The sequence below is a fragment of the Chrysemys picta genome, chromosome 15 (assembly GCF_011386835.1).
Source record: "Chrysemys picta bellii isolate R12L10 chromosome 15, ASM1138683v2, whole genome shotgun sequence".
NCBI classification, from domain to species: Eukaryota; Metazoa; Chordata; order Testudines; family Emydidae; genus Chrysemys; species Chrysemys picta.
This window is the reverse complement of record NC_088805.1, coordinates 2311785-2336467: the sequence shown is the minus strand read 5'-3', so window position 1 is coordinate 2336467 and position 24683 is coordinate 2311785. Positions and strand designations below refer to the sequence as shown.

Genomic DNA, 24683 nt, shown 5'->3' with positions numbered 1-24683 from the left:
TTCGCTGGCACCACAAGAGCGCGGGGGAGTGTGTGTGTGCGCGGGGGTCTCTGCTCTTGGCCCCGGCCCGGCCCGGGTTTGCCTGTGTCTGGGGCTCGCAGCGATGTTCCCAGGCTCCCGGGGCGGCTGTCAGTGTCCCCGGCGGATCAGTGGCCGATCGCTCTCTGCCCTCACTTTCCTTGCGGGGTTCTCCCCATGGAAACTCGGCTCCGGAGTGAGCCTGTGGGGCAGTAGCTGCCTGACACTCGTCTGTAGGGGATAGTCTGGCTCGAGTGTCACCGTGGTACTGAGGCTCCTGCCTCGCGCCTGCTGGCTGCACCCTCTGCTGCACGGTGCTTTGTGGTGTCCCCGGGGGGAGTCTGCACCTAAACATTCTGCACACAATAGTTTAAAATTCGGCAAGTTTTATTTGTCAATAACTAAATGCAGAGGCTCCAGCCTGGCCGCGGGGAGCACAGGCCACGGGCTGTATGAAGATGGGAGATCACCCTGCAGCCTCCCCTCCCCCGGACACGGATTCAGGGGTGAGGCTGCACCTGACCTTGACACAGCACAAGGCCTGAGCCTACCCCAGAAACATCCTGGGTCCCTGCCGCTCTGTGCCAGGCGCACCAGGTGTGAGGCAGGCAGGCTCAACCAGGCAGGATCCAAGTGTGAAGGAGCTCAGAGTGGGAGGATGCAGGTGTGGGGTGCGAGGATTTTGTGTGGGACAATCTGGGTGCAGGCAGCTCAGTGGAGAGTCTAGGTGTGGGGGGATCTGGATGCACAGAGGCTTGTTGGGGGGTTCCAGGTGCAGGGGCAATGGGACTCTGCAGGGGCTTCCGGGTGAAGGGCTCAGTGGAGGGGTCTGGGTGTGGGGGGTCTCAGCAGGGGGGTCTGGGTGCTGGGGGAGTGGGGCAGGGATCTTGGTGCAGCTAGTTGGTCAGTGGCGTGGGGGTATGAATGTGGGGGCTCAGGGAGGTGCATAGGGGTGGGGCTTGTCAGGGTGGGGGTTTGAGTGTAGGGAGCTCAGTGGGGGGTGGTCTGGGTGCAGGGGTTGAGGTTCAGGTATGGAGGGCTAGGGGGGTTCTGGATGTATGGGGTGAGGCTTGGTGGGGGTGTCAGTATGGGAGGTCCAGATGCACAGGAATTGGGCGGATGGGAGAGCAGCTTCCTATACAGTGACCCCTCCCCCTGCAGCTGAGGAGTGATGGGGGCAGGAAGCAGGGATGGATGCTGAGCTTCCTGCAGCTGGGGGAGGTTTCTGGGGATGGCTCTCACACAGCCCCAGATGCTCCTTGCTGGGGAAGAGGAAGTTCTGTCACCTCCTGCCTCCAGCCCAGCCAGGACTAGCAGCTGATCCCGGTTCAGGGTAGGAGCCACTGGCTGGGGTGTCCCCAGTCCTGTAGTGATTTACCTCTTTGCCGGCTGCTCTGGGTGCCTGAAACTATGTACCTACTCTGCTAGGGAGGGGTGCATGACTGCTCTTGCAGCTTCCCTGTCCGAAAGTCATTTTTCTGCGGGGAAGCAAAGAAATCTGTGGGGGACCCAAATTTTGCACACGTGCAGTAGCACAGAATTCCCCCAAGAGTATTATGTGAAGGGCTGGTCAACACTATCGAGGTAAGTCGATCTAAGTTAGGCCAGTTCAGTTACCTAACGAGTTAGCGTGTCTACACCAGACCCGCTAAATTGACACTGCTGGATTGATCACAGCGGTGCCGATTTAGCCCGTCGTGTAGACGTGGCCCATTTCTATATCTAGTTTATGGTCACTAAGTCTGTGTTTGGTCAGAGACTACATATTCCAGGGTGTGAGGGTGAGTTAAGGCAAAGGGTTTGGTGGGAGTCTGTTGGTGCGAAGTTTGTGGGGGTCTTTGGTCTGAAGTCATATAGGAGTGGACTCTGCTTCTGTCTGGATTTAGTTTTTGATCCTTTGACATATTGCAGTGGGGGGATTGATGGCTGCTTTGGTTGGAGTTGCACCAGGTTTGATATTCTTTTCTAGTTTCTGCAGGTGGTGGAGGAACATCCCAGTTCTGCTTTTCAGCCATTGGTGGAGGAACTCCTGGGTCCACACAGTATTTCTTTGCAGAACTGTAGGTGGGAGGTTTCAAACAGCGTGGTTAGCCGTTGAGCTACAGATTTCCTTGGAAGAGGCTCAGGTATGTACAATATAGTGTGCATTCAGTTTCTCTGCTTCTTAAATGAATGTTAATTTCTTTCAGACCTTGTTTAGACATCCATGATTGTGATCTTCTCCAGTTTGACCTATTGAGACCATATCCAGTGTGTTTCTAGTGGGTGAAAATTCCTTTGGAGATACTCTTGTGTGGGTCCTAGTCTGAACAGGTAATATAGTCCTAGAGTTTAAGGTCAGAAGGGACCACCAGATCATCCATTCTGACCTGTCTATCACAAGCCAACATCACCACGCAGCACCCACACACCAAACCCAGCAACCAAAATTATACCAGAGTATTACAGCCCACGGGAGACTAGACTAGTATGTGCCACAGGGAGAGAATAGGAGAGACCGAGGTGCATGAGTGCCCGAGGCTCCTGCAGTGGCAGAGAAATTATTAAGTGAGATACACTCAGATAATCCTGGCAAGTGACCCGCACCCCATACTGCAACAGAATGCAAAAATTTCCTGACTCCACATATGGTGATCAGTTAGACCTTGAACATGTGAGCAAGAACCAGCCCACCAAGCATCTGAAAGAGAGAATGCTCAGTGCCACCTCACAGTCCTTCCCCACCCCATCCAGGTTTCTGAGTGGTATCATAGAATCATAGAATATCAGGGTTGGAAGGGACCTCAGGAGGTCATCTAGTCCAACCCCCTGCTCAAAGCAGGACCAACCCCAACTAAATCATCCCAGCCAGGGCTTTGTCAAGCCAGGCTTTAAAAACCATTAAGGAAGGAGATTCCACCAACTCCCTAGGTAACCCATTCCAGTGCTTCACCACCCTCCTAGTGAAATAGTGTTTCCTAATATCCAACCTAGACCTCCCTCACTGCAACTTGAGACCATTGCTCTTTGTTCTGTCATCTGCTCCCACTGAGAACAGTCTAGATCCATCCTCTTTGGAATCCCCTTTCAGGTAGTTGAAGGCTACTATCAAATCCCCCCTCATTCTTCTCTTCTGCAGACTAAACAATCCCAGTTCCCTCAGCCTCTCCTCATAAGTCATGTGCTCCAGCCCCCTAATCATTTTTGTTGCTCTCCTCTGGATACTTTCCAATTTTTCCACATCCTTCTTGTAGTGTGGGGCCCAAAACTGGACACAGTACTCCAGATGAGGCCTCACCAATGTCGAATAGAGGGGAATGATCACATCCCTCGATCTGCTGGCAATGCCCCTACTTATACAACCCAAAATGCTGTTAGCCTTCTTGGGAACAAGGGCACACTGTCGACTCATATCCAGCTTCTCATCCACTGTAACCCTCAGGTCCTTTTCTGCAGAACTGCTTCCTAGCCACTTGGTCCCTAATAGCAGTGCATGGGATTCTTCCGTCCTAAGTGCAAGACTCTGCACTTGTCCTTGTTGAACCTCATCAGGTTTCTTTTGGCCCAATCCTCTAATTTGTCTAGGTCCCTCTGTATCCTATCTACCACTCCTCCCAGTTTAGTGTCATCTGCAAACTTGCCGAGGGTGCAGTCAACGCCATCCTCCAGATCATTAATGAAGATATTGAAGAAAACCGGCCCCAGGACCGACCCTTGGGGCACTCCGCTCGATACCGGTTGCCAACTGGACATGGAGCCATTGATCACTACCCATTGAGCCCGACGATCTAGCTAACTTTCTATCCACCTTATAGTCCATTCATCCAGCCCATATTTCTTAACTTGCTGGCAAGAATACTGTGGGAGACCGTATCAAAAGTTTCGCTAAAGTCAAGGAATAACACATCCACTGCTTTCCCCTCATCCACAGGTTATCTCATCATAGAATTCAGTTAGGTTAGTCAGGCATGACTTGCCCTTGGTGAATCCATGCTGACTGTTCCTGATCACCTTCCTCTCCTTTAAGTGCTTCAGAATTGATTCCTTGAGGACCTGCTCCATGATTTTTCCAGGGACTGAGGTGAGGCTGACTGGCCTGTAGCTCCTCCTCCTTCCCTTTTTTAAAGATGGGCACTACATTAGCCTTTTTCCAGTCATCTGGGACCTCCCCCAATTGCCATGAGTTTTCAAAGATAATGGCCAATGGCTCTGCAATCACATCTGCCAACTCCTTTAGCACCCTCGGATGCAGCACATCTGGCCCCATGGACTTGTGCTTGTCCAGATTTTATAAATAGTCCTGAACCACTTCTTTCTACACAGAGGGCTGGTCATCTCTTCCCCCATGCTGTGCTGCCCAGTGCAGTAGTCTGGGAGCTGACCTGGTGGCCGTGTTAGTCTGTATCAGCAAAAACAACTCCCCATCTTTATTCAGGCCTAATTTGATGGTGTCCAGTTTGCAAATTAATTCCGGTTCTGCAGTTTCTCGTTGGACTGCGTTTTTGAATTTTTGTTGTTGAAGAATTGCCACTTTTAAGTCTGTTATTGAGTGTCCAGGGAGACTGAAGTGTTCTCCAACTGGTTTTTGAATGTTATAATTCTTGATGTCTGATTTGTGTCCATTTATTCTTTTGCGTAGACACTGTCCGGTTTGGCCAATGTCCATGGCAGAGGGGCATTGCTGGCACATAGCACATTGGTAGATGTGTAGGTGAATGAGCCTCTGATGGTGTGGCTGATGTGGTTAGGTCCTATGATGGTGTTTGCAAACTGGACACCATCAAATTAGGCCTGAACAAAGACTGGGAGTGGATGGGTCACTACAAAAACTAATTTCCCCCTGTTGATACTCACATCTTCTTGTCAACTGTTTGAAATGAGCCACCTTGATTACATTGGCCTCATTAGCACTACAAAAGTGATTTTTCCTCCCTTGGTATTCACCCCTTTGTGTCAACTGTTGAGAATAGCCCACTTCCACCTTAATTGAATTGGCTTGTTAGCACTGACCCCCCACTTGGAAAGGCAACTCCCATCTTTTCATGTGCTGTGTATTTATAACTTCCTCTGTATTTTCCACTCCATGCATCTGATGAAGTGGGTTATATCCCACTTATGCTCAAATACATTTGATAGTCTCTAAGGTGCCATAAGGACTCCTTGTTGTTTTTCTACCCAATTTAGTGTGCTATCTCCAGCTGTGGCTGGCCCTGATGCTTCAGAGGAAGGAGACCAAAAAAAACAAAATAAACCCTCAAAAATCAAACCACCTTTGTGGGAGGGAATCCCTGAATAATGAGCTTTAGGAACATGAGACATAAACCAGAAGTGAGCCCCAGGACTACTGAGTCCTGCTCTCCCACCATCACAAGCAACCCAGCCATACAATCCTACTCATAAATTTGTCCGTCTCTCTCTCTAAACTAATTGTTTGCCCCCACAATTCCTATTGGGAGGTTGTTCCAGACACACTCTCCTCTGATGGTTAGAAACCTTCTCACTTCCAGCCTCAATTTCTTCAAGGCCAGTTTATCCTTGTTTGTTCTTATGCCAACACTGTCCTTTAGCTCCAGTAGCTCTTTCCCCTCCCTGGTGTTTATCCTCCAATGTATTCATAGAGAGCAATCAGATCCCCTCACAGCCTTCTTTTTGCTAAACAAACCAAGCTTTTCCTGTCTCCTCTCCTCCATACCCCTGCTCACCTAGTAGTTCTTCTGTGGCCCTGTTCCCATTTGAATTCATCTTTCTTGAATATGGGTGATGGCATGGAGCAGGGTCAGATATCCTGGTGATGGACGCTGTATAAGAGCTTGTCTACCCTGGCACTTTACAGCGCTGCAACTTTCTCAGTTGGGTGTGAAAAAACACCCCCCGAGCGCAGCAAGTTTCAGCGCTGTGAAGTGCCAGTGTTGACAGTGCACCAGCACTGGGAGCTACGCCCCTCGTGGAGGTGGGGTTTTAGAGCGCCGGGAGAGCTCTCTCCTAGCGCTCTGCCACGACTACACAAGCCACGTTTAAAGTTGCCAGTGTAGACTAGCCCTAAGAATCTAAACCAGAGGTGAGCAAACTATGGCCCGCGGGACCGTCCTGCCCGGCGCCCGAGCTCCTGGCCCGAGAGGCTACCCCCGGCCCCTCCCCCGCTATCCCCCCTTCCCCGCAGCCTCAGCTCACTTGCTGGCGCAATGCGCTGGGAGGCGGGGCTGTCAGCTCCTGGGGCAGCGCAGCTGCAGAGCCGCAGCCTGACCCGGTGTCTGTGCTGCGTAGTGGCAGCTGTAGCGCCACCAGCGCTCCAGGCAGTGCGGTAAAGGGGCACGGAGTAGGGGGGGTTGGATAGAGGGCAGGGGGTGGGGTGTGGATAGGAGTTGGGGTGGTTGTGTGGGGAGCAGTGGGTTGAATGGGGGCAGGGGTCCCACGAGGGCCATCAGGAAAGAGAGGGAGGGTTGGATGGGGGGGCAGTCAGGGGCAGGGGTTCCGGGGGCAGTCAGGGAACAGGGAGAAGGGGTGGTTGGATGGGGCAGGAGTCCCGGGGGGGGGGGAGATAGGAGGTGTGGGGGGGCACGACCTCCTCCCCTAACCGGCCTTCCATACAATTTATGAAACCCGATGCAGCCCTCAGGCCAAAAAGTTTGCCCGCCCCTGATCTAACCAGATTGATCTCTGATCTATCTCCAGGGGGAGTGGGAGGAGCAGGAGAGAGGGGTAAGGACTATCAGGAGGAGAAAAGCTATGGAACATGAGGACATTCAGACACAGAGGAGCAGGTGGGTGCTGGCTCATGGGTGGAGGTGGGCATAGAGGCATGCAGACACACAGTATAGATTGAGTGCAGATTTCCCTTCTAATGTATTATGATTGTGACACTGGCAGACCAGGTGTCTCCCATGTTTTAACTGAGCACTGACCGATACAGAGCTGAAATCAGTCTGGCACACTTGTGTGTTAGTATTGTTAAAATAGGTATTAGGATGATAAAAATGGGCTTAGTGTTTAGACTTCATTGAATGTTTGTAAACTGCTGCATGCATTAATCTCCCTTATAACATCTGTAACCCATATTGTAAGGTAATATTTAAACATTTGTATTGCAGTATAAGCCTCTGTGACTGTGTAAATCACCAGAGAGGAGAGAGACATTAACTACTGTCAGAGTAGCAGCCGTGTTAGTCTGTATCCGCAAAAGGAACAGGAGTACTTGTGGCACCTTAGAGACTAACAGATTTATTTGAGCATAAGCTTTCGTGGGCAACAGCCCACTTCTTCAGATTCATAGAATGGAACATATATTGAGGAGATATATATACACACATACAGAGAGCATGAACAGGTGGGAGTTGTCTTACCAACTCTGAAAGGCCAATTAAGTAAGAGGAAAAAACTTTAAGTGATATCAAGCTAGCCCAGTACAGACAGTTTGATAAGAAGTGTGAGAATACTTACAAGGGGAGATAGATGCAATGTTTGTAATGGCTCAGCCATTCCCAGTCTCTATTCAAGCCTAAGTTGATTGTATCTAGTTTGCATATCAATTCAAGCTCAGCAGTTTCTCCTTGGAGTCTGTTTTTGAAGCTTTTCTGTTGTAAGATAGCCACCTGCAGGTCTGTCATTGAATGGCCAGACGGGTTAAAGTGTTCTACTGGTTTTTGAGTATTATGATTCCTGATGTCAGATTTGTGTCCATTAATTCTTTTGCGTAGAGACTGTCCGGTTTGGCCAATGTACATGGCAGAGGGGCATTGCTGGCACATGATGGCATATATCACATTGGTAGATGTGCAGGTGAACGAGCCTCTGATGATGTGGCTGATGTGATTAGGTCTTATAATGATGTCACTTGAATAGATATGTGGACAGAGTTGGCATCAGGCTTTGTTACAAGGATAGGTTCCTGGGTCAGTGTTTTTGTTCAGTGATGTGTGGTTGCTGGTGAGTATTTGCTTCAGGCTGGAGGGTTGTCTGTAAGCAAGGACAGGTCTGTCTCCCAAGATCTGTGAGAGCGAGGGATCATCTTTCGATATATGCCATTATGTGCCAGCAATGCCCCTCTGCCATGTACATTGGCCAAACCGGACAGTCTCTACGCAAAAGAATAAATGGACGCAAATCTGACATCAGGAATCATAACATTCAAAAACCAGTAGAACACTTTAACCTGTCTGGTCATTCAATGACGGACCTGCAGGTGGCAATTTTGCAACAGAAAAACTTCAAAAACAGACTCCAACAAGAAACTGCTGAACTTGAATTGGTATGCAAACTAGATACAATCAACTTAGGCCTGGTCCCCACTAACCCCCCACTTCGGACTAAGGTACGCAAATTCAGCTACAGCTGAATTCGAAGTACCTTAGTCCGAACTTACCGCGGGTCCAGACACGGCAGGGAGGCTCCCCCGTTGACTCCGCGTACTCCTCTCGCCGATCTGGAGTACCGGCATTGACGGCGAGCACTTCCGGGATCGATCCAGGATCGATTTATCGTGTCTAAACCAGACAAGATAAATCGATCCCAGAACATCGATTGCCTGCCGCCGGACCCTCCGGTAAGTGTAGACGTACCCCTAGGCTTGAATAGAGACTGGGAATGGCTGAGCCATTACAAACATTGAATCTATCTCCCCTTGTAAGTATTCTCACACTTCTTATCAAACTGTCTGTACTGGGCTATCTTGATTATCACTTCAAAAGTTTGTTTTTTCTCTTATTTAATTGGTCTCTCAGAGTTGGTAAGACAACTCCCACCTGTTCATGCTCTCTGTATGTGTATATATAGCTCCTCAATATACGTTCCATTCTATATGCATCCGAAGAAGTGGGCTGTAGCCCACGAAAGCTTATGCTCTAATAAATTTGTTAGTCTCTAAGGTGCCACAAGGACTCCTGTTCTTATTAACTAGTGTGAAATGCTGGTCTCCAACAGAATGTGTTACACCCTGGCCAACAGGAAAGGCCCATTGACACCAGGTGAACTACTGTGGAACTACTTTGATTGCTCTCCCCCCTCCTCCACCCCATGAAGATGAGTCATGCAAGTGAATTCCTTCCATCAGCTGAGTTTGCAGCTCAAAGTGCAAGGGGGGGGAAGGGAATAAAAAAACCCTAACAAGAAGGAACTGTATCTCTATGCTGCTTGCAATCTGAAGGGAAGGTTTCTAGCCATAAGCAAGATGTTCCTAGCTGCTTAGCCTGGGTTAGCCCTTAAGGACATATAGAGCTTGCTTATTATCGAAGCTTCTGTTACCTTTTGAACCTTAAGATTGTAACTCATTTATAAGTAAGTGTGTACCACACACACACCTGCTTTAACCTTGGAAATAACTCACTTATTTCCTTTTTCCTATTAATAAATCTTTCAATAGTTTGTTACTGGATTGGCTACAAGCACATAGGGTGACCAGACAGCAAATGTGAAAAATCGGGATGGGGGTGAGGGGTAATAGGATCCTACATAAGAAAAAGACCCAAAAATCAGGACCGTCCCTATAAAATCGGGACATCTGGTCACCCTACAAGCACAGTCTTTTTGGTGTGAGATCTAAGGTGCAATTGACCTGGGGTAAGGGACTGGTCCTTTGGACTGGAAGTAACTTGCAGCTGCTACTCTGAAACCTAGCAATATTCGTTAGTCTGTATCCGCAAAAAGAACAGGAGTACTTGTGGCACCTTAGAGACTAACAAATTTATTTGAGCATAAGCTTTCGTGGGCTACAGCACACTTCTTCAGATGCATAGAATGAAACATATAGTGAGGAGATATATATACATACAGAACATGAAAAGGTGGAAGTTGCCATATCAACTCTAAGAGGCTAATTAATTAAGATGAGCTATTATCAGCAGGAGAAAAAAAACTGTAGTGATAATCAAGATGGCCCATTTCAGACAGTTGACAAGAAGGTGTGAGGATACTTAACATGGGGAAATAGATTCAATCTGTGTAATGACCCAGCCACTCCCAGTCTCTATTCAAGCCTAAGTTGATTGTATCTAGTTTACATATTAATTCAAGCTCAGCAGTTTCTCGTTGGAGTCTGTTTTTGAAGCTTTTCTGTTGCAAAATTGCCACCTTCAAGTCTGTCACTGAGTGGTTAGAGAGGTTAAAGTGTTCTCCGACTGGTTTTTGTATGTTATGATTCCTGATGTCAGATTTGTGTCCATTTATTCTTTTGCACAGAGACTGTCCGGTTTGGCCAATGTACATGGCAGAGGGGCATTGCTGGCACATGATGGCATATATCACATTAGTGGATGTGCAGGTGAACGAGCCCCTGATGGCATGGCTGATGTGGTTGGGTCCTCTGATGGTGTCGCCAGAGTAGATATGTGGACAGAGTTGGCATCGGGCTTTGTTGCAAGGATTGGTTCCTGGGTGGGTGTTTTTGTTGTGTGGTGTGTGGTTGCTGATGAGTATTTGCTTCAGGTTTGGGGGCTGTCTGTAAGTGAGGACAGGTCAGTCTTCCAAGATCTGTGACAGTGAGGGATCATATTTCAGGATAGGTTGTAAATCTTTGATGATGCGCTGGAGAGGTTTTAGTTGGGGGCTGAGGGTGATGGCTAGTGGCGTTCTGTTATTTTCTTTGTTGGGCCTGTCCTGTAGTAGGTGACTTCTGGGTACTCTTCTGGCTCTGTCAATCTGTTTTTTCACTTCCCCAGGTGGGTATTGTAGTTTTAAGAATGCTTGATAGAGATCTTGTAGGTGCTTGTCTCTGTCTGAGGGATTGTAGCAAATGCGGTTATATCTTAGGGCTTGGCTGTAGACAATGGATCGTGTGATGTGGTCTGGATGGAAGCTGGAGGCATGTAGGTACGTATAGCAGTTTCCGGTATAGGGTGGTGGTTATGGGACCATCGTTTATTAACTTATTATTATTATTGCTGTGATTCCTGCTATTAGGGATCATCTCTCACAATGGTTGGCTTGCCTAGGTGACAAGATAGAGCACCCCAGGGGAACTGTCTGTGATAGGGTGACCAGATAGCAAATGTGAAAAATCGGGACAGGGGGTGGGGGGTAATAGGACCCTTTATAAGAAAAAGACCCAAAAATCGGGACTGTCCCTATAAAATCGGACATCTGGTCACCCTAGTCTGTGACTCTATGGCCTGTCTAGACTGGCAAGTTTCTGTGCAGTAAAGCAGCTTTCTGCAGTCCCGAGGTGCACACACTGCCAAGGCACTTAGTGCGCAGAAACTGCGCAGTTGCAGCGCTTCAAAAAACCCAGCCTGACGAGAGGCGTAGAACTTTCTGCGCCGGGGCTACAGTGCTGCGGTGCCAGTGTAGACACCATGGCGATTACAGCGCTGCAATTGGCCTCCGGGAGGTGTCCCACAATGCCTGTTCTCACCTCTCTGGCCACCCATTTGAACTCTACTGCCCTGCCCTCAGGTGACCAACCGTCAGCCCCAACCCCTACATTCCTTTTGAAATTTGAAAGTCCCCTCCCTTGCTTGCTGATGCATCTCAGCGCATCTTTCCAGGTGGCCATGCCTGCTCCACGCACCAGGCGATCCTCCGCTTGGAGCAATGCTGATCTGCTGGACATCATCGGCATTTGGGGAGAGGAGGCTATCCAGTCCCAGCTGCGCTCCAGCCATAGGAATTATGACACCTACGGACAGATTTCACGATGCATGACAGAAAGGGGCCATGCCCGGGACACATTGCAGTGCAGGGTGAAAGTGAAGGAGCTGCGGAACACCTACCACAAGGCGCGGGAGGCAAACCGCCGCTCCGGTGCTGTGCCCACGAGCTGCTGGTTCTACAAAGAGCTGGACGTGATACTCGGCAGCGGCCCCACCTCCACTGCGAAGACCCCTGTGGATACTTCGGTGGCTCGCGTGCCAGTCGAGAGTGGACCGAGCCAGGAGGAGGAAATCTTGGACAAAGAGGGGGAGGGGGACCCAGAAGCAGAGGATGACTCGGAGGTCAGAGATGCAGGCAGCCAGGAGCTCTTTTCTACCCCGGAGGAGGCTAGCCAGTCACAGCAGTTGGATCTTGGCGGAGGGCAAACTGGATCTGATTTTGGGAATCGCTGAAGCGAGTTGTTGGGGGCAGGAGGGTTGCAGAAAGCAGGCTTGTCTCCCACCACATGCCTAGTCTGAGTGGCAGAACAGGCTGTTGATTGACTCCCTCACTTCACGGGAATCTCCCTCAGAGATCCCCAGGAAACTCTCGTGGAAATACTGGGCAATCCACTGCCGCAGGTTCCTCAGCAGAGCTGCTTTGTTTCTTGCCCCATTAACAGTAACTTTCCCGCGCCACTGTGCCGTCACGGGGGGCGGGGAGGGACCATTGCTGCACACAGGCGAGCCGCATAGGGGCCAGGGTGGAAGCTGCAGTCTTGGAGAAGACCCTCCCTTGATTCCCTGCTCACCCTCAGCAGCGAGATATCTTCCATAATGAACACAGCCTATGGAAAGTGTGGGGACAGGAATGATTATCAGGCCCCCCCCCTACAGTGCTGGCTCTTCCCAAGAGCCACCTGCCCAGTGTACAGCAGGGTCCGGGAAGAGTGATTTCCCTGTCCCTGAGGCTACTCACCATTTTGGGGGTCTTGTGGCTCATGTGTGCTTGCCTGGGGCCAGCCAGTTAGTGACAGGTGTGAGAGTACTGGCTGTGTTTTAAAGCACTGTGGTCTGGGTGTTGCAAGCAGAGGTGAAAGTAAGCCGGTACGGGCCGGTACAGAGGACCAGCGAGAAAATGGAACATTCTCTCCCTCTCTGACTCCTCCTCCTGGCTCCAGCAATATTGAGTAGGGTTACCATACGTCCGGATTTCCCCGGACATGTCCGGCTTTTTGGTCCTTAAATGCCCATCCGGGGGGAATTTTCAAAAAGCCAAACATGTCCGGGAAAATAGGGAGGCATAAGCCAGGATCCGCCCGGCCCCAGCACGACCCACCGGATCCGCAGCGCAGCCCAGCTGCCCCGGCTACATTGTAGCGAGCTCGGGTGGGGGGGAGGGGGCGCAGTCGCAGAAGGCTGCGGAGGGGCCACTGCTGCCCCTGCAGGCCAGGCGGACCGCGCGCCCCAGACAAGCCCGCAGGACCACGGGGAGGCCGGGCCCAGCCAGCGGCTTGGGCTTCCCTCACGGGCGGGGACCCCCCAGCCACTGGGGAACCCTTCCTGCGGCCCCCGCGCGGCTCAGAACCCGGCGCCGCAAGAGCTGTTTCCAGCGGGGACAGACAGGCCGGGGAACGTGCTCAGCGGTGTCAGGAAGGAGGCTGCGGCGCGGGGCGGGGAGTGCGGCGTGTGCCAGGGCTGCAGGGACCCGCGCCGCCCCGGTCGCCGCTGAACGTCCGAAGCCCCCGCCAGGCAGAGGCTGCCGGGTGAGCGGGGGAGCAGGGCAGGCGGGGGGCACAGAGGCTGCAGGGCGAGGAGGAGCAGGGCAGCCAGGGGCATAGAGGCTGCAGGGGCAGGGCAGGCGGGGGGCGCAGAGGCTGCAGGGGCGGGGGGGTGCAGAGGCTGCAGGGCGAGTGGGGAGCAGGGGTCACAGAGGCTGCAGGGCAAGGGGGGTGCAGAGGCTGCAGGGCGAGGGGGGAGCAGGGGTCACAGAGGCTGCAGGGCAAGGGGGTGCAGAGGCTGCCGGGTGAGCGGGGGAGCAGGGCAGGCAGGGAGCGCAGAGGCTGCAGGGCAGGCAGGGGCAGGGGGGCGCAGAGGCAGGGCAGGCAGGGGCAGGGGGGCGCAGGGGCAGGGCAGGCAGGGGGTGCAGAGGCTGCAGGGCAATGGGGAGTGCAGGGGCTGCAGGGCAAGTGGGGAGCAGGGGTCACAGAGGCTGCAGGGCAGGGGGGTGCAGAGGCTGCAGGGCAAGTGGGGAGCAGGGCAGGGGGGTGCAGAGGCTGCAGGGGCTGCGGGGCGAGTGGGGAGCAGGGAAGCACTTAGCAACCCCCAATCAAGATCAGAGTGGGAGGGAGGAGGAGGAATGCGGGGTGCTCAGAGGAGGGGGCAGAGTTGGGGCAGGGACTTTGGGGAAGGGGTTGGAATGGGGGCGGAATTGGGGCAGGGCCAGGGCCCCTGTGGAGTGTCCTCTTTTTTCAGTGTTGAAATATGGTAACCCTAATATAGGGTTACTATACATCCGTATTTCCCCGGACATGTCCGCCTTTTTAGTTGTTAATTGCCGTCCAGGAGGATATTTTAAATATATAAAAATGTCTGGAAAATATGGACGTATGATAACCCTACCCACTGCCCCCCTCCTCTTGGGGTGTCAGCTCGCTCAGCCTGCAGATTGCAACCCCGCCGTGCTGCTGCAACCCTGCGCCCCACAGCTAGGAGCGGTGGCGTCTCTGCAGCCAGCTGCTGGTGTGGGGGACCCGTGGCCGCTTCTCCCTCCTCCGAGCATCCCCTGCGGCTCTGGCAGAGCCTCAGTCTCCCCCCTCTGTCCCGGCTGTGCAAGGAACCCCCCCGCCAGCGGTCCGTGCAGCCAGGGCTGCCTCCCCCCCGGCGGAGCCGCTGCCCGGGGGCGGGTCCGGCACAGGGGAGAGTTTCTCGGCGGCGGCGGCTCCCAGGAGCCCGAGCTCCCCAACCCGGGAAGGGCCCGCGCTGCAGCGCCTCCCGAAGCCTGAGCTGCCGCAGCCTCGCCGGGTCGGGCTGGGAGCAGGGTGGAGGCTCCTCTGAGGGAGGTGAAGGGTGGGGGACTCTGAGGTGGGGGGATTCTGAGGGTAGGGGGCTATGGGAGGGGGTGAGGCCTGGGGGGGTCCGGCGGGCGGGCAGGAGGCAGCTCTGGGGTAGGATTACCATACGTCCGGATTTTCCCGGACATGTCCGGCTTTTTGGTCCTCAAATCCCCATCCGGGAGGAATTTCCAAAAAGCCAGACATGTCCGGGAAAATAGGGAGGCATGGTAAGGGGACCGCCTCCTCCCCGGGCTCCAACTTTCCCGGTTCCCGCCGCTCTCCACCGCAGCAGGGGGCCGAAGCAACTTCCCCAGCGCAGCAGCAGCTGCGGGGCGGGAGGGAGGAAGGGGAATGCAGGGTGCTCAGTGGAGGGGACGGATTTAGGGCGGGGACTTTGGGGAAGGGGCGGAGTTGGGGCGGAGGTGGAGTTGGGGTGGGGCCAGGGTCCTGTGGAGTGTCCTCTTTTTGCAGTATTGAAATATGGTAACCTTACCTATTATTGAGGGTCTGGGGGCCCAGCTCCACGAATGTTCGGGGCCAGGTCTCCCCCCTGGCCCCACCTGCTGCCCCCCCCCCCGTGCCTCCCCTGAGTGTGGGCTGGTCCCCCTTTGCTGCCCCCGTGCACCTCCCTTCAGTGTCTCTCTCCTGAAGCTCCATGCTGCCTGCCTGTATTAACTGCCACCGCAGGGTCCTAGTGTCCCCTCTCCACTACTGCCAGAGCAGGCTGCCCTTCCCCCTCAGACCCTTTCATTTTCCAGTGGGACCTTCCACCAGTACAGCTGCCCCCCCCCCGCCCACAGTCACCGCTCTTGCCCCACGCTGGGCAAGGGGCAGCCCCATCCCCCACGCCCAGTGAGGCTACAGTGAGGGTGTCATGGAGTATTGGGGGACTCAGGGCCCTGCACCCCCGGCTTCCTGCGATTCACCATGACTCTCAGCCAGCCAGTAAAGCAGAAGGTTTATTTGGATGACAGGAATACAGTCCAAGACAGGTCTTGCAGGCACAGACAACAGGACCCCCTCAGTTAGGTCCAGCTTGGGGTCCCAGGGCATCCCAGCCCACCCCCCTTTGGGGGGTCAGAGCCATCTCTGCCTCCCAGCCATCTCTCCAGCCCGCTTCCAGCACTCTGCCTTCAGCGACCCCTCCCACAGCCTTTGTTCAGTTTCCCGGGCCAAGGTGTCACCTGGCCTCCAACCCCTTCCTGGGTTCTCATGTTACACGCTCAGGTATTCGCCCTCGGGCAGACTCAGACTCCCATCCCCCAATGCAGACTATCCTAGCCACACTCCCCTGTCAGCATTCACAGACCACAGTAAGAACAGGCCCAGTTCGTCACAGAGGGGCAGCAGCAGGGGAGGAGGCGCACATGTGATAGCAGCCTCCCACCCCAGCATGGCACCCACCACAGGGGAGGTGAGGGGGATTCCTGGACCTGAGAGGGGCCCTAGGAGCACGTGCAGTAGCAGTGGGGGGGGTGAGTGTGCTGCCGGGGGAGAGAAAGGGGTCCCTACCCCCAGGGCCGGCTTTAGCAAGAGCGGGGCCTGATTCCTGGGGGCGGGGCTTGCTGCAAGCCCCGCCCCCAGGACCTGAGCCACGCCGCGGGGGGGGGGACCCGAGCCGTGCCGCGGGGGGGGGGGGGGGGACCGAGCCGCGCCGCGGGGGGGGGGGGGGGGACCGAGCCGCGCCGCGGGGGGGGACGGGACGGGGACGAACCGAGCCGCGCCGCGGGGGGGGAGACGGGGACGACCCGAGCCGCGGGGGGGAGACGGGGTGACCCGAGCCCCGCCGCGCCGCGAGGGGGACGGGGGAGCCGCGCCGCGGGGCCGGGGGGGGAAGCCGCGCCGCGCCGTGGGGGGACCCGCGCTGCAGGGGGACGGGGGGGACCCGAGCCGCGCCGCGCCGTGGGGGGGATGAGGGACGGGGACGAACCGAGCCGCGGGGGGGGGACGGGGGACGAACCGAGCCGCGCCGCGGGGGGGGGACGGGACGCGCCGCGCCGCGAGGGGGACGGGGGAGCCGAGCCGCGCCGCGGGGCCGGGGGGGGGAAGCCGAGCCGCGCCGCGGGGCCGGGGGGGGGAAGCCGCGCCGCGCCGTGGGGGCTGCGCCGGGGGGGGGGGGGGAAATCCGAGCCGCGGGGACCGGGCCGGAGCCGCTGGGGCCTGCGGGAACGGGCCGCGCCTCCCCGGAGCCCTTCTCCCGCCCCCACCCCAGCTTACCTCATGCTGCCGGCCGGCCCGCCCCTGCTTAGTCTCAGACTTCCCGCGAATCTCTGATTCGCGGGAAGCAGGGGAGGGGGCGGGGCGTGCAGGGGAGGGGAGGACGGGGAAGTGAGCTGGGGGCAGGGCGGACAGCTGCAGCGCGGGGCCCTCTTGGCGCGGGGCCCAATTCAGCCGAATCGGCTGAATCGGCCTAAAGCCGGCCCTGCCTACCCCAGAGCTCACTGCTGCTGGCAGGGAGAGGGCTGGGGGGAGTCCTCCTCTCTGGCTCCAGTCCCAGGGCAGCTTGCCTGCACCCCAAACCCATCCCTAGCCATGCCCCACCCCAGAGCCCACACCCCCAGCCAGAGCCCTCATCCCCCCGCACCCCAACCCTCTGTCCTAACCCTGAGCCTCTCCAACACCCCAAACCCCTCATTTCCAGCCCCAGCCAGAGCCCTCATCTCCATGCACCCTAACCCTCTGCCTCAGCCCTGAGTCCCCTCCCACACCCCAAACACCTCATCCCCAGCCACACCCCAAATCCACCCCCAGCCTCACCCCACAGCCCTCACCCCTGCACCCCCTCCCTCCACACCCCCTCTTATCCCCAAACTTCCTCCCAGAACCTGCACCCCCTCCCTCCGCACTCCCTCCCATCCCCAAACTCCCTCCCAGAGCCTGCACCCTGCACCCCTCCTGCACTCCAGTCCCCTGCCCCAGCCCAGGGCCTGCACCCCAGACCTCCTCCCCCACCCAAACTCCCTCCCAGAGCCTTGGGCAGGTGGGGGTGGAGTTGGGGGGGGCAGAGTTTAGGCAGGGGCAGGTTCTGGGCACCACCAAAATTTCTACAAACCTGCCACCCCTGCCGGCAAGAGCTGGTGTGCCATACCGGGGTGGACCGGCTTCCTGAGGCAGCAATTTAAAGGGCTGGAGCCCAGGGCCCTTTAAATTGCCACCAGAGCCCCACTGCCAGAGCCCTGGGGTAGCGGTGGCAGGGCTCGGGTGGCGATTTAAAGGGCCCAGGGCTCCTGCCGCCGCTACCGCCCCGGGCCCTTTAAATCGCCGCTGGAGCCCCACTGCCGCTACCCCAGGGCTCCGGGGACAATTTAAAGGGCAGGGCTCTGGTGGCTATTGAAAGGGTTTGGGGCTCCCGCTGCCTGTACACCCTGGGCCCTTTAAATAGCCACCGGAGACCTGCCGCCGCTACCCCAGGGCTCCAGCAGCAGGGCTCCGGAGACGATTTAAAAGGCCCTGGTGGGTAGCAGCAGCCGGAGCCCCGGGCCCTGCTGCTGGAGCCCCAGGGCTCCGTCGGTAATTTAAAGGGCCCGGGGCTCCGCTGCAGTAGCAGCAGCTAGAGCCCCGGGCCCTTTAAATCGTCCCCTTTAAATAGCCCCCGAACCCCAGGGCTCCCAGACACCTCTGCAGCTGGGAGCTTGGGTGATTTAAAGGGCTTGGGGCTCCCAGCTGCTGCTACCACAGCCCTAGGCCTGGGGATTTAAAGGCCCCGCCTCTTTCGGTGGAGGCCACGCCTCTTCCGGTGGAAGCCACGCCCCTCTCCAGGACTCCGGAGTACCAGCAAGTCCTTTAAGTTACTTTCACCCATGGTTACAAACCATACTGCTTCTGTAAAATGTTGCATTTTGGCTTAACAGAGATGACCCTGGGAGCCCAGCCTCCCTCTTTGTTATCGGCAGCTGAACAGCTGCGCAGAATTAGAAAGCGACCAATAAGAACTAAGGAGGACTTTCTGCGTGAGGTTATGATGCACTCCGTCGCCGAGAAACAGGAACTGAAGGAGTGGTGGGACAGCGAGAAGAGGGACCGAAAGGAGAATGCTGCGCGCCAGAATGAAGCCAAGGAGCGGCTCTTAAAGTTTATGGAGCACCAAGCGGACACGCTCCAGGCGATACTAGCTCAGCAAACCGAGCAGCTCCATGCTCGCCCTTGCCGGCAGCCGCTGTCGCAAAACTCTTTCCTATGCACCCCCCCAGACACCGCCAACACACTGTTATCAACCTCCTGGCTCCAGTCTATACCCATGACATTCCACTCCTCCCCCTTCACAGTCCAGCACTGTGGACTCCCACTACCCACTGCACTCAACACCCATCCCTCTGCAGCTTGGCCCTGCTGAAGTCCAGCACCCGCTGCATTGAATTCCAAAGGAGAAGGCTGGATATGATCCCTGGACATACACAAATCTTTAGCCATCCTGGGATGACGACTCCTCCTGGGACCTTCCCTTCCCGATCCCCCTCCCTGCTGATGTTTTTTTTTGTTTGATTCTCTCCTCCGGTTGTTGTCTTTTAATAAAAGAATTGTGTTGGTTTGAAAGCAATCTTTATTCTATTAATTGAAAACAAAAAGAGCACTGCAAAGCAACATACAATTATGTTAAACTCCCTTATTGCATCATGTGCACCAATCACCTCCTAGCATTACAAGCACTGCAATCCCGAGCACAGCAACAAATATTAGTGGCTTTCAGCTTCAAATTGCTGCTTCAAGGCATCCCTGATCCTTATGGCCCTGCGCTGGGCCCCTCTAATAGCCCTGGTCTCTGGCAGTTCAAATTCAGCCTCCAGGTGCTGAGCCTCTGTGGTCTAGCTCTGAGTGAAGCTTTCACCCTTCCCCTCACAAATATAATAGAGCGCACAGCACACGGCTATAAGCATAGGAATATTGTCATCGGCCAGGTCCAGCTTCCCATAGAGGCAGCACCAGCGGGCCTTTAAATGGCCAAAAGCACACTCAACAGTCGTGCTGCACTTGCTCAGCCTGTTGTTGAACTGCTCCTTGCTGCTGTCAAGTTGCCCTGTGTATGGCTTCATGAGCCACGGCATTAAGGGGTAGGCGGGGTCTCCCAGGATCACAATGGGCATTTCAACTTCCCCTACGGTGATCTTCTGGTCCATGAAGAAAGTCCCAGCTTGCAGCTTCCTGAACAGGCCAGTGTTCTGAAAGATGCGGGCGTCATGCACCTTTCCAGACCAGCCTGTGTTAATAGTGATCCACAAGCGCCTGGAGAACCACTGAGAAAGACCTCTTGCGATTAATGTACTCGGTGGCTAGGTGGTCTGGTGGCAGAATTGGAATATGCGTGCAATCTATCCCTCCTGCGCAATTAGGGAAGCCCATTTGTGCAAAGCCATCCATAATGTCATGCACGTTGCCAAGAGTCATGGTCTTTTGGAGCAGGATGCGATTAATGGCCCTGCACACTTCTGTCAACATGAGTCCAATGGTCAACTTTGCCAATCCGAACTGGTTAGCGACTGATCGGTAGCAATCTGGAGTAGCCAGCTTCCACAGTTCAATCACCCCAGGCTTCTCCAATGACAGGGCAGTTCTCATTCTCATGTCCTTGCGCCACAGGGCTGGGGCGAACTCCTCACACAGTCCCATTAATGTGGCTTTTCTCATCCGAAAATTCTGCAGCCATGGCTCGTCATCCCAGACGTGCATGACAATGTGATCCCACCACTCAGTGCTTGTTTCCCGAGCCCAAAAGCGGCGTTCCACTGTGATCAGCACCTCTGTGAATGCTACAAGCAAACTCGTGTCGTAGCTACTACGCGTGGCGAGATCAATGTCGCACTCCTCTTGCATTTGTAATTTCAGGAATAACTCCACTGCCACTCGTGACGTGTTGGTTAGAGCGAGCAGCATACTGGTCAGCAGTTTGGGATCCATTCCTGCAGCCCAAAGAGGCAGGACGCGCAGTACACAAACGGTTGAAAGATGGCGCCAAATGGGGACAGAAGCACAGGGATTGCTGGGATGCGAAGCAATGCATCATGGGGCATTGGGACAGGACCCACGATGCCCCGTGACCCCCTCCGCCTTCCCACAAGTCTTAGCAGCAGAAGATGAAGAGGTGCTCTGTGGGATAGCTGCCCAGAATGCACTGCTCGGAATACCACTGCAAGTGCCGCAAGTGTGAACACACTATTGCACAGGCAGCTGCCAGTGTGAACACACAACAGCGGTTTCCCTTCAGCGCTCTTTGTAGCTGCCGGTGATGTAACTCTGCCAGTGTAGACATGCCCCATGTTCAGGCTGTTATGGTGCTTGAGGTGCTTGATAACTGGTGGGTGAACTCCAGCCAATTTGGGGTTTGTGCCCTGGTTCATAGCAGTCTGCCCTGAGGCTGGTTCTCACACTCTGGAGTCACTGCAGGATAACTTGATACTGATACAGGGATGGTCCCAAATGCCACCAGGGTTGTGGCTATTACAACAGAACACTAACATTTCTTTAAGGGGGGCAAAAGGAGGTCTTTCATTTTGGTGACTGGACACTTTCTTAACTAATCCACTGCTAGGTAGCCATCCCCACCTCTTTCAGCAGTGATCATAGGGAGTGGCATAGTCCTCTTGGGAGAGGATGGGGATTGCGATGGCAGGACAGCCCCAGAAGAGCCAGCTTGTGTATCCATTTCCAGCTGGGCCTGAAGCACTTGCTGCTCCTACAGCTGCTGCCGACTGAGACTGACACATTTGCTAGTGTGATGGAAGGAAGGAAGGGTTGCTGATGCAGCTTCATGTGTAATTTTGTTAGCGTGTCTCCCCTCCCTTTAAATGTCTGATCAGGCTGCCAAGGGCCTCAGAAAGCCAGTTGTAACTGTCAGAAGGTCTTTCAGAGCCTGTTGTTTTCCTCCATTTTTACAGTGCTAGCCAGAGAGCCAGGAATCTTCAAACAGCACCTTGACAAATACAAGGGAAGTTTGGGAGCAGGCATTAGGGGATTGCAGATCTTGAGGATACCTAGGAAAAGTCAGTCTAGATAGGTAACATTACGTTGTCTTCTTATCATCATGAGTCCCTGACTGTTTTATGATTGATAGTTACAACAGCACTAGGCCCAAGCTGCAGAATTCACATCCGGGGCAGATTTCAACCACCTCAAAATTGAGAGATGTTCAGAGCTGGCCAGTTAGAGAAGAGCTGCTGTTGGATTCCAATGTCAACACCTTCCTGCTCCCTTCAAAATCAGGAGTGTCTTGATCCAGGCTTTAGGTTTGGGTTTCCCTCTAAATACATTACACTTCTACCCTGAAGGAGCCCCAAGCACTTTATTAGAGACGGAGCTGGCAGTGCTACCTATAGGTAAGGTTTCCCAACACTTTCCATGATAAGATCCTGTTTTCAGTCACTTTTAACTTGACCAAACTTCAACCATTCAGGCTGAAGTTTCCATGCTGGGTGTCTACCTCAGGTGCATTTTTTCCCTCTTTTTTATTAAACATTTCAGCTAAAACAGTTCAGCCATTTCTGAGGAGGAGGTTAGGCCCATGTTAAAAAAATGTGTACATGTGTTGTTGAGAGGCTGTAGCGCCTCCAAGCTGCTTCCCTTGGAATTCCAGCTGTCATCTGGTGCGGCGCATGAATCTCTAACTCTAGTGGTGCTCAAGCATATAGCAAAGACTAAAATCATGTTGCAATGTAAGTGGGAAACTAAAGCATTATAGTCATCAGAATAACGTGCCTGAGGCCAGGTCTACACTACAGCCCTACATTGGTACAACTACATCGCTCAAGGGTGTAGAAAACACCCCTGAGCAACATAGTTACATTGACCTACTCACCCCCACTCCCCCCCCTTCGTGTAGACAGTGCTATGCCAATGGGAGAGCTTCTCCCATCCACAGCTCCCGCCTCTTGGAACAGCTCTCCCATCGCCATAGTAGTGTCTGGGGGTGCGGTACGGGACGCTAAGCCCTTGTGAGCAGTCCCGGCAGAGAGCTCGAGGCCAGTGTGGCCTTTCGCTGCCCGAGGTTGATCTCAAGCTCAGGGCTGAGCCTCATTGGAAGGGCCGTGTCTGGGAAGTTTCCCTCCTGCTGCCAGTCAAGTATCCGACCTATGGAGAAACAGGAGGACTTAAATTTCCAGAATTGTCTCTCCAGCCCTTCACCAGCAGGAAGTGCCCAGGAAATCACCAGCAGGAAGGGCACAGGAAAACAAAAGAATATTTAACAGCACTTGCCATCCAGAATCACACCTCACCTTGGCTTAACCGCATAGCTCTTTCTAGGACCAAGTTTATGCCTGGTGTGAATCTATTGACTCCAGTGAGCTTTACCCCGGGGAGGAACTCAGTCCCATGTGCATCATTCCCACTGCATCCCCAGGTAGCCTATGCACTTCCTGAAATATATGGCAAAACAGCAAACCTGGGGGGCAGACTTGACAGAGGCAACTGCCACATGTTCAGATGTACCCTGATTGCCACCTCCATCCCTACTGCATGGATCAGTTATGGAGATCTGGGCCCTTGCTCTGAGTATCAAGACCCATCAAATGCTGTAGCACTACATGACTCCTGCCATCAGTGTTGAGCGATCATAGATACAGTGTCATTCTGCTTGGGCAGATAAGCAAAGCAAGCACCCCCAGGGATGGTATATCTCAAGGATCGTGCTGGCTCCTCTGCTAGTTAACATCTACAATAGCAATTTACCTGACACAATTTTGTATAAATTCATTTATGCTGACAACCTCCATCTTGCAGTACAGGGCAAAGATCTTACCACAAGTGGTGACACCCTGGCCATCGACCTCAACATAATACTTTTAATACTGGAAACTCCACCTCAGCACCTCCAAAATCTTGGTAAAAGCCTTTCAAGTAAACAGCAGAACCACAAAGGAGCCACTCAGTGTCACGTTTTGAGGTCAACGGGTCAGAAATGAGCCCTGTCCAAAGTACTTGGGTGTAACCTTGACCAGAAGCTTGGCTCCTAAAGCTTCATGGAAGATATGTGAAAAGGTTAACAGCAAGGACTAGCCTCTCCAAAAACTTGCAGGCCCAACATGCAGTGTTGATGCACACACGCTTTGAACAGCGCCTCTGGCACTGGGTATTCTCAACTGCAGAATATTGTGCATGGGCAGCTACATACCAAGTTTTTGGACGTGCAGCTTAATGCTGCAATAAAAATTATAACTGGAACATTAAAATCAATGGTTGCCTACTCTAGCACATACACCCACACCCAAAATCCAGAGTACAATTGTGAATACAATCAAACCATGGCCAATTTGAACTTACCAATACATGAGGAGCTTCCAATAACACACCTGAACTCTGCAAGCCTTTTGGGGATCAGGGTAAATGCTTTCAGCATCCCCATTCAATCCTAGGGCCACTGGGAAGCGTTTTCAGAGAATGCTGACGTCACAAACACACACCTGATGGCCGACCCCGCAAAAAAACTTTCAGGCTTCAGCCTACCCCAGAAACAATGGTCCACATTGAATTATTTCAGAAAATTAAATGGCAGATGCTGTCATCTCTTACACCTCTAGAAGATGAGAGACGACGCACAATGTGACTGTAGATGCCAGTCACAAACTATGGACATATTGTAAATCAGTGCCCATTTCAATCATTTGCTGGCCAATCTCAGATTTATACCAAGCTACTTCTGAAGCTGCTTACTAATCTGGGCTTGATTCTTTGAACACTGCTAATCACCTCCTTTCCCTTACGAAAGAAGAAGGGCTCAGTTCCAATCCTATGGGTGCTGGAAGCTCACAGATAAACGGAGATGCTACGAAAGATTTGTCAGTCCACTCTTCTCCCCACCACAGCACCTCTGTGTTGAACTGTCTTTCACATACCTCCTCTACTAGCAGATATTGAGATGTCAGTTGCTCTGCTGGGCTGTTCAGGGTGCGGTGGTGGGAAGAGCCAGGTCCTAGGTAAAACTGCTCCTCTGAGATATTTCAACCTGTCTAAGCAACCACCACCACAGCTCCCCCGGACAGGGAGTGGATGGCAGGTTCACGGCTCCTCAGCGCTATTTCTTGTAACTCCCCTGCTCCCGTCTCCTCCTAGCTTAGCATTTGAAACAAGAGCACGTGGGGACATT

The 24683-nt window shown here is 53.9% G+C and overlaps 1 protein-coding gene across 8 annotated transcripts; it reads left to right on the top strand.

Moving 5' to 3' along the window:
• The first annotated feature begins 18 nt into the window (after positions 1-18).
• LOC122174265 (zinc finger and SCAN domain-containing protein 20-like) lies at positions 19-23565 on the top strand. 8 transcript variants are annotated; one of them, XR_010592826.1, is made up of 4 exons: positions 19-524; positions 1988-2144; positions 6670-6758; positions 11472-23565. XR_010592826.1 is itself a non-coding variant. In XM_065568180.1 (3 exons), exons 1-3 carry the CDS (start codon positions 1457-1459, stop codon positions 12027-12029), a joined length of 861 nt encoding a protein of 286 aa, XP_065424252.1. In that variant the 5' UTR covers positions 1000-1456; the 3' UTR covers positions 12030-23565. The 8 variants fall into 8 exon arrangements, 1 of the variants encoding a protein (XP_065424252.1); XR_010592827.1 differs by lacking the exon at positions 6670-6758 and adding an exon at positions 10738-10797 and having other exon boundaries at positions 20-524; XR_010592824.1 differs by lacking the exon at positions 6670-6758 and having other exon boundaries at positions 26-524; positions 10738-23565.
• Positions 23566-24683: the final 1118 nt, after the last annotated feature.

Coding starts and splice junctions, on each gene's coding strand:
- LOC122174265 (XM_065568180.1), top strand. CDS start 1,457: ATGACTGCTCTTGCAGCTTCCCTGTCCGAAAGTCATTTTTCTGCGGGG. Junction 1,603..1,987: donor GGCTGGTCAACACTATCGAG/GTAAGTCGATCT, acceptor ATTCTTTTCTAG/TTTCTGCAGGTGGTGGAGGA. Junction 2,145..11,471: donor TTTCCTTGGAAGAGGCTCAG/GTATGTACAATA, acceptor GCATCTTTCCAG/GTGGCCATGCCTGCTCCACG.